Consider the following 12,708-nt stretch of genomic DNA (forward strand, 5'->3'; position numbering starts at 1 on the left):
CTCTCACAATTAAAAATAACTAAGAAAATAACTAAAAATTTACTTTGCCTTTCTTCTTTGAGCCTTATTTAATGGTAATTAAATAGCCCTAGTTCAAGAGAAGTTCAGTTTCAAAAACAAAACAAAACCAAAAACCAAACGAACAAAAAAAACCACCCCAAAACACAACAACCACACAACTAATAAAGAATAAAAGTAATAGAAAACCACTATTTTGAATCTCTAGTAAAGTAATTGTTTCAAGTAATGATTATCAATTGATGAAACCTACAGACGAAAGTCTGACAGGGAACTTTACAAGAAAGGAATCAGTTGTATCCACGGGAACTATGTAATCGTTTAAAGTGGAACAACCAGATGTTGTAAGCCTCTTGATGTGATGCAAAAGCACAAGCTAGGAAATAATCTTGCCAAAAAAGTTTAACCAGAAAACAGGATAAAGGAACAAGTTAAATGGTATCACAAGGAGAAGAAAGATATTTGCATGCTCCTACAAAAAGACTTAATTGTTATGTTACTATGGTAGCAAGAGAGCCACCAGAACTGGTTTAAACCTATTCAATTGATGAAAGACAACTTGCCCAGGTGTACATAATTGTTGTTTTTGCAAACAACCAATGGCTTTCTGCGAAAATTAGCTAAACAAGAATGGGCTGCCTCCACTAACCACACCTGAATCAGCTGATCAACAATAGTCCCACCCAAGTAACCACATTCTTACAGATGATGTCAATCCACTTACGGCCCTGAAAAGCTGCTGTCTTGAGATCCACCCTTCCCCAAAACCATATAAAGGAACAGTGGTCGGCTCTCCTTGGAGAGACTCTACTGAACCAGCATTGCCTTCCCTTACTATAGTAAGAATACAACCAGCTTTATGCTTTTTGTTTCAGACATTGAGAATGGTCTTATCTTTTCACAAGATAAAATTAGAAAAAAGAATTCTAAACTGACTGACTTGGTTCCTACAAGTAAGTGCCGGGGAGGGGGGGGGGGGAAAGGAGTAGAATATTCTAGATTAGGGGTGTCGAACTCAATCAGAGAAGGGGCCAAAATCTAAAATCCAGCCTAAATCGCGGGCCGAATGGTTTACTGAACAGTCATAAACTGTCATTGTGATGGAAACGCAGCGGAGTGCAGTGATGAAGGCCTGGCGGGACGGATTTGGCCCGCGGGCCTTGTGTTTGACACATGTGTAGATGAACAGAAGCTTAAGAAATACAACCAAATGAAATGAGCAGACTTAATTTGGGACTATAAAAACACCGTTTTGGAGACTTATCTGAAAAATCTGGTTAAACACTGGTATTAGATAATACCCAAGCATTATTACTACTTTTGTTAGATGTGGTTATGTAAGAAAACATCCATACTTTTTAGTGATGCAAACTGAAGTAGGTGAGAAATGACATGATTGGAATGCTTAAAATATTTCAGTAAATTAGGAAAAAAGGATACTTGAAACAAATGTCACAAAATCTTGATGACTGTTGAATCTGGGTGACTGATATATGTGTACTCATTGTATTATTCTATTTTGCAAATTTATGTTTGAACATTTCATAATTAAAAAGATAAAGGCAAGCAGAGAAAGAATGGTCAAGCAAGAGACCAAAAGAGGAATGGTTAGAGATAGGAGAAGCCAATGCAAGCAGGAAAAACTAAGAGGGGAGGGAGTGGCCAATAATGTCAAAGATTTCTCAGACCTTCCTTAACTGTCCCATCTACCAGTAAAATGGCTCCTGCCCTTGCCCCCACACTTCAAGAGTACCCTGGTTTATTATCCCTATTCCTCATATTAATATCTTAAATTTTTACATTTATTTGTTTAAATATTAATTCCTATCTGCCCCAGTAGAATGCAAACTCTGACCACAGAAGATCTTGTCAGTCTTGTTCACACTGCATCCTAAATTAATCTGTAGAAAGACCTCAGTCATCTGCTGAATGAATTGTGTGAACACATTGTAAAAAGTCACCTTTCTAATAATCTGCCACTGGATTAAGCAACTAGATCACTCATGACAATAGTCAGAGAAGTTTCAATAGAGTGGTGGGAAGGAATGACAGAATAAAAGAAGCTCAAAAATGTTAAAAGAAAGCCACTCTTGAAAGAGGCTTGTGTTGAAACGACGCAGGAAGATGGTGCAGAAACTTGGAAGGCAAGGCAGGTTAAAAAAGTTGTTTCTCTTTTCCAACACTAGAGTGTGTGTGTTAGCTTAAAGAAAAGGGCCAGCGTAGATGGGAGTGATGAAGGTTCAGTGAACATTTATACAGCAAACATTTTAAAACCCTTTTTTATTGTGAAGAAAAACACAAAGTACAAAACAATCCAACCCAGAATACACAGCTCAATGATTTACCACAAAGTGAATAGTCATCTGACTAAGAAATGTAACATTGCCAGAAACCCTCATCCAATGTAACCACTTTCCTTATTTTGCCTCAGGCTCTTCTGATCTAAATGTAGACCCTAGAATCTAGGCTTTAGTTTGTCTGTTTTTAAAACTTCATAATAGCATTCATTCTTTTGTGTCTGAACTGCCTTTGCTTAACATTCTTATAAGATTTACGCAAGTTGTTGCATATAACTGTGGTTTGTTCATTTTCTTTGCTATATGGTACATTACACCAATAGGCTAAAGGCCTCAGCCTGTTTTTATATGGCTTTCAAGCTAGAAATTTTTTTTTACATGTTTTAAGTATTGGAAACAAAAAATAAACATTAAGAATATGTGCCAGAGAGTGTGTCTGGCCTGAAAAACCTAAAATATTTACAGATAGTATGTCAACCCCTGCTGTATTCCATTATATGGTATGTATACTAGAGGCCCGGTGCACGAAATTTGTGCACAGGGCGGGGGTCCCTTAGCCCAGCCTGCACCCTCTCAAATCCAGGACCCCTTGAGGGACATCCCTCTCACAATCTAGGACTGCTGGCTCCTAACTGCTTGCCTGCCTAATCGCCTCTAACCCCTCCATCTGCCTGCCTGATTGCCCCTAACTGCTCCCCTGCTAGCCTGATCACCCCTAACTGCCTCTGCTTCAGCCCCGCACCCGATACCCAGGCTTCCCTCCTCTGGCCAGCCACAGGCACCTGAGACCCCATGCTTCGCCTGGGCCCTGCTTTGCCAGGAAGGACACCTGGAAGGTCCTTTGGAAGACATCTGGTCTAATTAGCATATTACCTTTTTATTAGTATAGATACCATAATTATTAATCCATTCTACAGTTAATGATTGATCCAGTTTCCATTTTTTGACTATGACAAATAATGCTGTTATGAACATCTTTGTAATTGTTTTTGATGTGCAAGTACCTTGATGCAAATAAACTAGTACATGCCTAAAAGTGGAATTATTGGATGAAGATATATGATCTCAGAAGATAATACCGCTTTCCAAAGTGGTTATAAAAATATTTACATTCATTCCAGCTATGCATAAAAGTTACCACTGCTCCATATCCTGTCAGTACTTTGTACTGTTAGCCTTCTTACTGTTAGTTATTCTGGTGGGTATGTGGTTGTAGCTTGTTGTGGCTTTAACTTGAATTTTCTGATTAATGAGGGTAAGCATCTTTTTAGAAGTTTATTGGCCAATGAAGTCCCTATGTTCTGTACCCATGTTTCTATTAGGCTGTCTTTTTCTTATTAATTGACTGGAGCTCTTGATATATTCTGGACATAAGCCCTTTGTTGGTTATATGTGTCACAATTTTCTTCTCTAATCTTTCACAATTAAATTTTTTGATGAGAAAAAGTTATTGATTTTAATGTAGTAATCATATATCAATCTTTTCTTTTATAACTAGTGCTTTTTGTGTTTGAAGACTACTCTTCCTACCCCTAAGATCATGAAAATATTCTTCCATACGCTTCTAGAATATTTTTTGCCTTTTTACATAAGCAAGTATGTATGGATATATACACACATATACATATAGGTATGTAATATACTTGGAAATAATTTTTGTGTTTGGTGTGAGATAGGGGTTATTTTATTTATTTTTTTACTCGAACACCAATTTTTCCAGTATGATTTATTTATTATTGATTTATTTATTTTTTAAATATATTTTATTGATTTTGTACAGAGAGGAAGGGAGAGAGATAGAGAGTTAGAAACATCAATGAGAGAGAGAGTCATCGATCAGCTGCCTCTTGCACAACCCCTTCTGGAGATATGCCCGCAACCAAGGTACATGCCCTTGACCGGAATCGAACCCGGGACCCTTCAGTTCCCAAGCCGACGCTCTATCCATTGAGCCAAACCGATCTCGGCCAGTATGATTTATTTTTAAAATGCTGTTCTTTTTCTACTGCTCTTTCAATGGTTGCAAATCAAGTGTCCATATATGTATAGGTTTGTTACTGGGTTCTATATTCTATTGCATAAGTCTATTTTCTATACTGTGTCAATGGCATATTTTCTAATTATAGTTACAGTAAAACTTGACACTTGGTAAAGCAAGTCTTCCTATCTTGAACTTCTTCAGAGTGTATTAGTTATTTTTGGTCCTTTGTATTACCTTATTAGAATCAAGTTCCACACAAAAAACTTGTTAGGACCTAAATTTGATTTGCATTTAAGCTATAGTTATACTGTCCAATATGGTAGCCCACTAGCCACAGACAGACAGTGAACACTTGAGATGTGGCTAGCCCAATTGTAAGTGTAAAATGCAAATCGAGTTTCAAATAACTATGAAAAAATACATACATCATTAATCATTTTTAATGTTGATTACATGTTGAAATGTTAATGTACTGATATACTGGATCAAATAAAATATATTAGTCATTTCAAAAACTGTGTTTTTGAAAACTGTGTCATTAGTGATTTTGGCATTGTGCAGACACCACAGACTGCACTTACACAAACCTAGGTATATGTAATATAGCTTTCGACACACCCAGGATTTATAGTATAGCTCAGTGGTCAGCAAACTCATTAGTCAACAGAGCCACATATCGACTGAAATTTCTTTTGAGAGCCAAATTTTTTAAACTTAAACTATATAGGTAGGTGTATTGTAATTAACTTAATTAGGGTACTCCTAAGCTGGCCTTTGCAAAATACACCATCAATCTGCGGTACATTTAAGGGGCCAAAGAGCCACAGTTTGCCAACCACTGGTATAGCCTATTGCTTCAAGGGTACACACCTGTATAGCATGTTACTCTAATGAATATTGTAGGCAATTATAACCCAATGGTAAACACAGTGTATATAATTATATGTGCTCTACTTTTATATGATTGGCAAGCAGCGCAGTAGGTTTGTTTACACCAGCATCACCACAAACACCTTAGTGATGTGTCACAACCACAATACAGTGGCTATGATGTCACTAAGCAATAGAAATTTTCAGTTCCATTATAATCTTATGGGAGCATCATCATATATGAGGTCCATCATTGACTGAAACATTGTTATACAGTGCATTGCTATATAAAAAACAATTTTAATTTTCTTACTTTTTTAATGCTGCTACTAGAAAATTTAAAATTATGTATGTCGCTCAAATTATGTTTCTTTGGATAACACTGAGCTATAGAACTCACATTTTTATAATACACTGTGTCATAATATGAATATAGTACAACCTTCCATGTTATGGTCTTTTAAATTTTTTAAAATAAAATGCCCTAGTTTTCTGCAGAGTTCTTATATAACTTTTGCTAGATTAATCCCCAGGTATTTGACATTATTATATAACTGTAGGCCCAGTACATGAATTTGTGCACTGGTGGGGTCCAGCTGGCCTGGCCCCAATTGGGTCCAATCAGGGCTGGGCCATGGGCAATTGGCTGGTGGGCCCCACCCCCAATTGGGGTTGGGGATGGATCTGCGGTGGGGGAGGGGCTGTAGGAGGTTGACTGGCTGGACCCCACCCTCCTATGGGGTGCGGGAGCTGACTGGGGACCATCAGCCTGGGGGAGAGGTCATGGGTGGTTATCAGCCAGCCCTGCCCCTGATAGGGGTTGGGGGGGCCTATCTGAGGCAGGGCCAGCCAGGAGGAAGGGCTGTAGGCCGATCAGGGTGATGGGAGCCCATAGGGGGCAGGGACGGTCAGGGGGAGGTGCTATATGAGGTTGGCGAGCCAGCCCTGCCCCTATTGGGGTGTGGTGTGTGATCAGGGGTGGGCCTGGCCAGGGGGAGGGACTTCTGGCCTATCTTGGTGGGGTGGGCTGATCAGGAGCAGAGCTGGGCAGAGGGGGAGGTGTTTGGCTGGCCAGCCTCATCCTTAATCAGGGTGGGAGAGTCCAATCAGGGGCAGGCTGGCCAGGGGGAGGGGCCGCAGGAGGTTGGCTGGCTGGCCCCACCCCCTGATCAGGCTGGTTCACTGGCCACAGTGGGCGTCATAGTGACGGGCTGTTCTGGCGTTATGGTCCCTGGCTTTTTATATATAGACTAGAGGCCCAGTGCATGACAATTGTGCACTGAGGTAGGGGGGCAGGGTCCCTTAGCCTGGCCTGCACTCTTTCACAGTCCAGAACCCATCAGAGTCCTTAGCACTGCCAAGGGGGCGGAAGAGGCTCCTGCCACTGCCACTGCCACTGCACTCCCCAGCCATGAGCTGGCTGGTGAGCTCAACTTCTGACTGAGCAGTGCTCCCCTGTGAGAGTGCACTGACCACCAGGGAGCAGCTTCTGCATTGAGCATCTGACTCCTGGTGGTCAGTGAGCATCATATTGAGTGGTTGTTCCACCATTCGGTCAATTTGCATATTAGCCTTTATTATATAGGATTATAAACAGCATTCTTTGTTGCTGGTATAAAGACATGAAATAGATTTTACTGACTTTTTATCCAGGAACTTTGCTAAACTCATTAATTCCAAGACTTTATATAAAGATTGTATTTTCTATGGGCATGATCATGTGTTATCTAAATAATGACAATTATATTTCTTTCTTAAACCTTAAACCTTTAAAAAAAAATCTTAAAACTTCTGCCAAAGCCGGTTTGGCTTAATGGATAGAGCGTCAGCCTGTGGACTGAAAGGTCCTGGGTTCGATTCCAGTCAAGGGCATGTACCCTGGTTGCGGGCACATTCCCAGTAGGGGATGTGCAAGAGGCAGCTGATCGATGACTCTCTCTCTCATTGATGTTTCTAACTCTCTATCTCTCTCCCTTCCTCTCTGTACAAAATCAATAAAATATATTTTTTTAAAAATCTTAAAACTTCTTTTGCTTGTCTTGCTGTTCTTATTAGTAGTTCCAGGACAATGTGAACAGAAGTGAAATAACGGGCATCCTTGTCATATTCCAAATCTCAAATGTAAAGCTTTTAATACTTCATTAACAAACAGAAAGACAATAGGAGTACTCTAAATGGAGTTTATTTGTATTTAAACCACATAATACTAATGTCATAATATTGAAGAATTTCTTAGTTATATTTTACACTACAGCCAACACTCAAAAATCTTATTGATTTCAGACAGTAAAGGAGAGGGAAAGAGAGACTAAAACATCAATGATGAGAGAGAATCATTGATGAGCTGCCTTGTACATGCCTCACAATGGGGATCGAGCCCACAACCCGGGCATGTGCCCTGACAGGGACTTGAACCGTGACCTCTTGGTTCATAGGTCAACACTCAATTACTGAGCCATGCTGGCCAAGTGAAATATTTACTTTTAAATCTCATCAAAATATAAAGTAGGGAGTACTTACTTAAGGATCATAGTCATTGTTTCTTTTCGATCTTTTCCTTGGAAAGGAAGTGTACCAGTGAGCATCTCAAACTGCAAAAAGGCAGAATAATCAGAGGTATTAGTCAATAGTATAAAATCTCAAGGCCATAAGGTAAGAAAGTATCATCTTAATTATAACCAAGTCTTCTACAATTGCTATAGAATAAAACATGATTTATATTTCTACTCTCTTCATTACTAAACTTCTAAAAAGAAAAGACATTCCAAACCTCACCATTAACACACCAAAAGACCACCAGTCTGCACTCTGAGTATGACCTCGACGATTAACTACTTCTGGAGCCATATATTCCACAGTTCCACAAAAAGAATATGCCTTCTTCTCATGGTCAATAGACTCTTTACTTAGCCCAAAATCTGCCAAAATAAATATAGAATTAATAAATATCCTACAATAATTTGTATATGTAAAGTTTAAACTTAGAGTTCCAATATTTAAATTATTAAAAGATTCTAATCCAATACCATGATCAACCTTAAAGGAAGTTTATATAGAGAGTAGAGAAAATATTTTAATAAAATGAGGACTTTTACCTGTTAATTTGATGTGACCTTCTTCATCAAGAAGTATGCTGGGGGAAAAAAGAAACAAAGTCAGAAAAATCTCTGCAAACCACTAGAGATTTACAGATGCTAAAACTAAATTACTTTGTTAAGCATCCAATCACCACACTCACTCTAAAATAGTGCTTTAGACAGTGAATAGGAAGGTAAAGGAGGAAAAATGTTTTGTTTTGTTTTGTTTTTGACACATGACTAACAATTTCCAAAGATTAAGCTTTATAAACTTCTATTAGTGAGCCAGGAGCACTAGAAAACTAACAGAAAAAGAAACAAATCCTATATGTTCTTCTAAGTTGCTCTTTTTAATGCTATTCTGCAGAGGTGACCTAACTGAAGTCCCCAGTACTTGCACAGTAGACAGAGGGTTCAAGTTGAATGTGCTAGAGTTGTCATTTTTAAGGCATCTGACTCAGTCATTCTTCCCTAGTTTTTTTTTTCTCTGACACAAGCAACACAATCTTCTCCTTAACACACCTCCCTCACACTTCCTGGTTTTCATAGACCCATGCTTTCACTGTATACATTCTCCAGTGTTTTATCTTCTAGAAGGTCTAACCTTATTCATCTAGTAGCTCAGTGCCTGGCAGAGCACAGACAAATAAGAAATGCAGCTCAAGCTGGTTTGGTTCAGTGGATAGAGTGTCGGCTTGCGGACTGAAGGGTCCCGGGTTCGATTCCGGTCAAGGGCACATGCCTGGGTTGCGGGCTTGATCCCCAGTATGAGGCATGCAGGAGGCTGCCAATCAATGATTCTTTCTCATCATTGATGTTTCTATCTGTCTCTACATCTCCCTTCCTCTCTGAAATCAATTTAAAAAAAATGCATGTTGAAAGAACTGGGCCAGTCTACAAATGGCCAATAAGGCATTTTTAATAGTTTGGGCTTCTTTTCAAGGGCATTGAAAACCATAAAAGGTTTACATGTGTAAAGGGTAAAAATGAACAGATTTATAATTTTAGAAAAAAATTTAGAGGGAAAAATGGGTATTTAGTGAGCTCTTAGATATGGGTTTTGATAAAAAACAAATGGAGAAGACGCTCAAGTTTCTAGCTTTAGCAAATACATGAGTGGAGAGTAACATCATTAATTAAATACTAAACTGTAAGCCAACTGTATTTCTGGATAGGTATTTTAGTATATGGCTTGAAAGGTCAAGTAATAAGCTGTTTAACTTATAATGAAAGCTATTTCATAATGTAGACATTTCCTTACTTTTACTTTTAATTAAAAGAAGTTCAAGCCAAATTGTTATAATGAAATTTTACTGTAAAAAATACTACCAATCTTCCTACATCATCAATTCAACTATGATTACAATAAAGTTTATCACTGAAAGTATTATAATTCAGTAAGGAATACTTTTCAAGTCTCTTCCTAATAAGGGACTTATTAGGAAAAAATACTAACCTTTATTATACTTGATTATGAAGCAGACCAATACATTGAAAGAATATAAAGGAATTATTAGGTATGGTAGAAATCATTCTCCCTTCTTTTTTAAAAAAAATATATTTTATTGATTTTTTACAGAGAGGAAGGGAGAGATATAGAGAGCTAGAAACGTCGATGAGAGAGAAACATCGACTAGCTGCCTCTTGCACACCCCCTACTGGGGATGTGCCTGCAACCCAGGTACATGCCCTTGACCGGAATCGAACCTGGGACCCTTCAGTCCATAGACCGATGCTCTATCACTGAGCCAAACCGGTTTCGGCCATTCTCCCTTTTAATACATGAAAGACAGTTTTCAAAACAAAACAAACTCTAAAATAATTCTTGATATTGAGAGGGAAAAAAAGAAAACATGATTAAAAGGGTATTACCTATACCAGTGGTTGGCAAACTGCGGCTCATGAGCCACATGCGACTCTTTCGCCCCTTGAGTGTGGCTCTTCCACAAAATACCACGGCCTAGGTGAGTCTATTTTGAAGAAGTGGCGTTAGAAAAAGTTTAAGTTTTAAAAATTTGGCTCTCAAAATAAATTTCAATCGTCGTACTGTTGATGTTTGGCTCTGTTGACTAATGAGTTTGCCGACCACTGACCTATACCTAAGCATTCTTTTAAGTAACCATGTACATCTATTACCTTTTTTAAAAGCACATGTTTTTATTGATTTCAGAGAGAGGAAGGGAGAGGGAGAAAGAGATAGAAACATCAATGATGAAAAAAAAATTAGTGATCAGCTGCCTCCTGCATACCCTCTATTGGGGATCAAGCCCACAACCCTGGCATGTGACCTGACCGGGAATGGAACCCTGAGCTCCTGGTTAATAGGTTGACACTTAACCACTGTGCTACACCGACTGGGCAAAAACACTAACATTTTTATTATGAGTGTTTAATCTTACGTTTATAGTAACTTTTTCTTCTAAGGATTATATTACTCTTATCAGGAATTATATTTTATGTAATGATAGAAATTGGGAAAATGATGAGAAAAACTCAGTAATTATGTGGGGAATAAAAATAGAATTATATGAAACATCTCAAAACAAAATATATGAAAAACCAAACATAAAATGTGCAAGTGCAACAATTTCTTAATGATGACTTAAAAGGATTCCAAAGGAGCATTTCCTCTGTTTCCTGTTGTAATTATGCAAATTGTGCATGTAACATTGTAATGTAAGTTATATCTAAGTTCTTGATAAAGATGATGGTTGTAAAACTCTGAATATACTAAAAAACATTGAATTGTATACTTTAAGTGGATGAATTGTATGCTATCTGAATTATATTTCAATAAAGTTTTTTTTTAAGAATTTCTGATAGAGCAAAGTTCTTGTTTATTTCCTTAAAAAGAGGAAAAAACTTTCTTACTAAAAGTGATAAACACAAATTTAAAATCAGAAGAGCGTACAACTTAAATATTAGCCTCTTGATGACTACTGTTATAAAAGCAATGGCAAATTTACTCAATTCACACTTAAAATCTGAAATCATATAGAGAAGAACATTTTCAATAACAGTATTTGGAGGAAAGCATTAACTCTATCCCATACATCATACCAAAACACTTCTAGATGGAGTTAAAAGTAAAAACAGAAACCATAAAATTAGAAAAAAAAAATCTGCTCATGGGATTGGAAAAGCCTTCCTAAGAATAAAAATCAAAGAATAAATCACACAAAAAAAGACTGATATATCTGAGGAAAAAATACTTGTGTAGGTTAAAATAACACAAATAGCCAAAGCAGGTTTGGCTCAGTGGACAGCTCGTCAGCCTGAAGACTGAAAGGTCCCAGGTTCAATTCCGGTCAAGGGCATGTACCTTGGTGGCGGGCACATCCCCAGTAGGGGGTGTGCAAGAGGCAGTTGATGTTTCTCTTGCATGGATATTTCTAACTCTCTATCTCTCTTCCTTCCTCTCTGTAAAAAAATCAATAAAATATATTTTTAAAAAAATAACACAAATAAAATAAAAAGACAAACCAGAAAAAATGTATTTGCAATACAGAGCAGGGTTACAGTTGTGAGTACGTGAAACACCAAGTTTATTCTTGTATTCTTGTTTATTATTATATTATTTCCCATACGAACAACTGTAAACCTACTTTTGCTCCACCCTGTAAGTCAAATGGTTAAATTCTTAATTTGTAAAGGGTTCTTACAAATCAATGAGCAAAAGTAACATTCCAAAAGAAAAATGGGCAAAAGCCATGAACAAAAAAATCACACAAAAATACAAACATATGAATACAGATTTCAACCTCATTACAAATCAAAGAATGCAAATGAAAGCAAGATAATATTAGCAGAAATTCTGATTAACATATATTTAAGCCGGCCAGTATGACTTCCTGGTTGAGTGCTGATCCATGAACCAAGAAGTCACCAGTTCCATTATCTGTCAGGGCACATGCCCAGGTGGCTGGCTTGATCCACAGGAGGGGGCCTGTAGGAGGCAGCTAATGAATGATTTTTATCAGTGTTTCTCTCTATCCTTCTTCCTCTCTCTCTAAAAATCAATAAAAATGTATTTAAAAAGTAAAAGTATGAGAATACATAGTGTTAGCAGAAATGTGAAGCACATGGACTCTAATGCAATGCTGTTGATAGTTCTATGAAGTAATTTTACCTTTTATTACCTCCTAAACAGTATTACATTGTATTCAACGTAGTAGTAAGATTCCTTACTTTTCTGGTTTTAGGTCTCTATAGATTATTCCCAGGCTATGTAGATGGTCTAAAGCAAGTGCAAGCTCAGCCAAGTAGAATTTGACATCTTCTTCTGTGAACATCACCTAAAATAAAAATAAATTTTCTGTCTTTATTTTCTGTCTGTAATTTTCATTTAAAGTTCCACCCCAGAGTTGAAGTATTAAAAAATTATAACTTTGCTATTACATGTAATTTTACCCACAATTTACATATGAAATTTGCAAAATTATCAGTCAACTAATTACCTTACTAA

At 37.5% G+C, this 12,708-nt stretch overlaps 1 protein-coding gene across 10 annotated transcripts in view; it reads right to left on the bottom strand.

Moving 5' to 3' along the window:
• RPS6KA3 (ribosomal protein S6 kinase A3) overlaps window positions 1–12,708 on the bottom strand; it is a 115,794-nt gene that overhangs the window by 32,347 nt on the left and 70,739 nt on the right. For all 10 annotated transcript variants that reach the window (XM_036439595.2, XM_036439601.2, XM_036439597.2 and 7 more), the window contains 4 exons: window positions 12,432–12,538; window positions 8,262–8,299; window positions 7,942–8,084; window positions 7,687–7,757 (listed from right to left, as the gene is read on the bottom strand). In XM_036439595.2, coding sequence (XP_036295488.1) covers window positions 7,687–7,757; window positions 7,942–8,084; window positions 8,262–8,299; window positions 12,432–12,538 — 359 coding nt within the window. The remainder of the gene's footprint in view (window positions 1–7,686; window positions 7,758–7,941; window positions 8,085–8,261; window positions 8,300–12,431; window positions 12,539–12,708) is intronic.

Source organism: Pipistrellus kuhlii, unplaced genomic scaffold, assembly GCF_014108245.1.
Source record: "Pipistrellus kuhlii isolate mPipKuh1 unplaced genomic scaffold, mPipKuh1.p scaffold_m20_p_16, whole genome shotgun sequence".
Lineage (NCBI taxonomy): Eukaryota > Metazoa > Chordata > Mammalia > Chiroptera > Vespertilionidae > Pipistrellus > Pipistrellus kuhlii.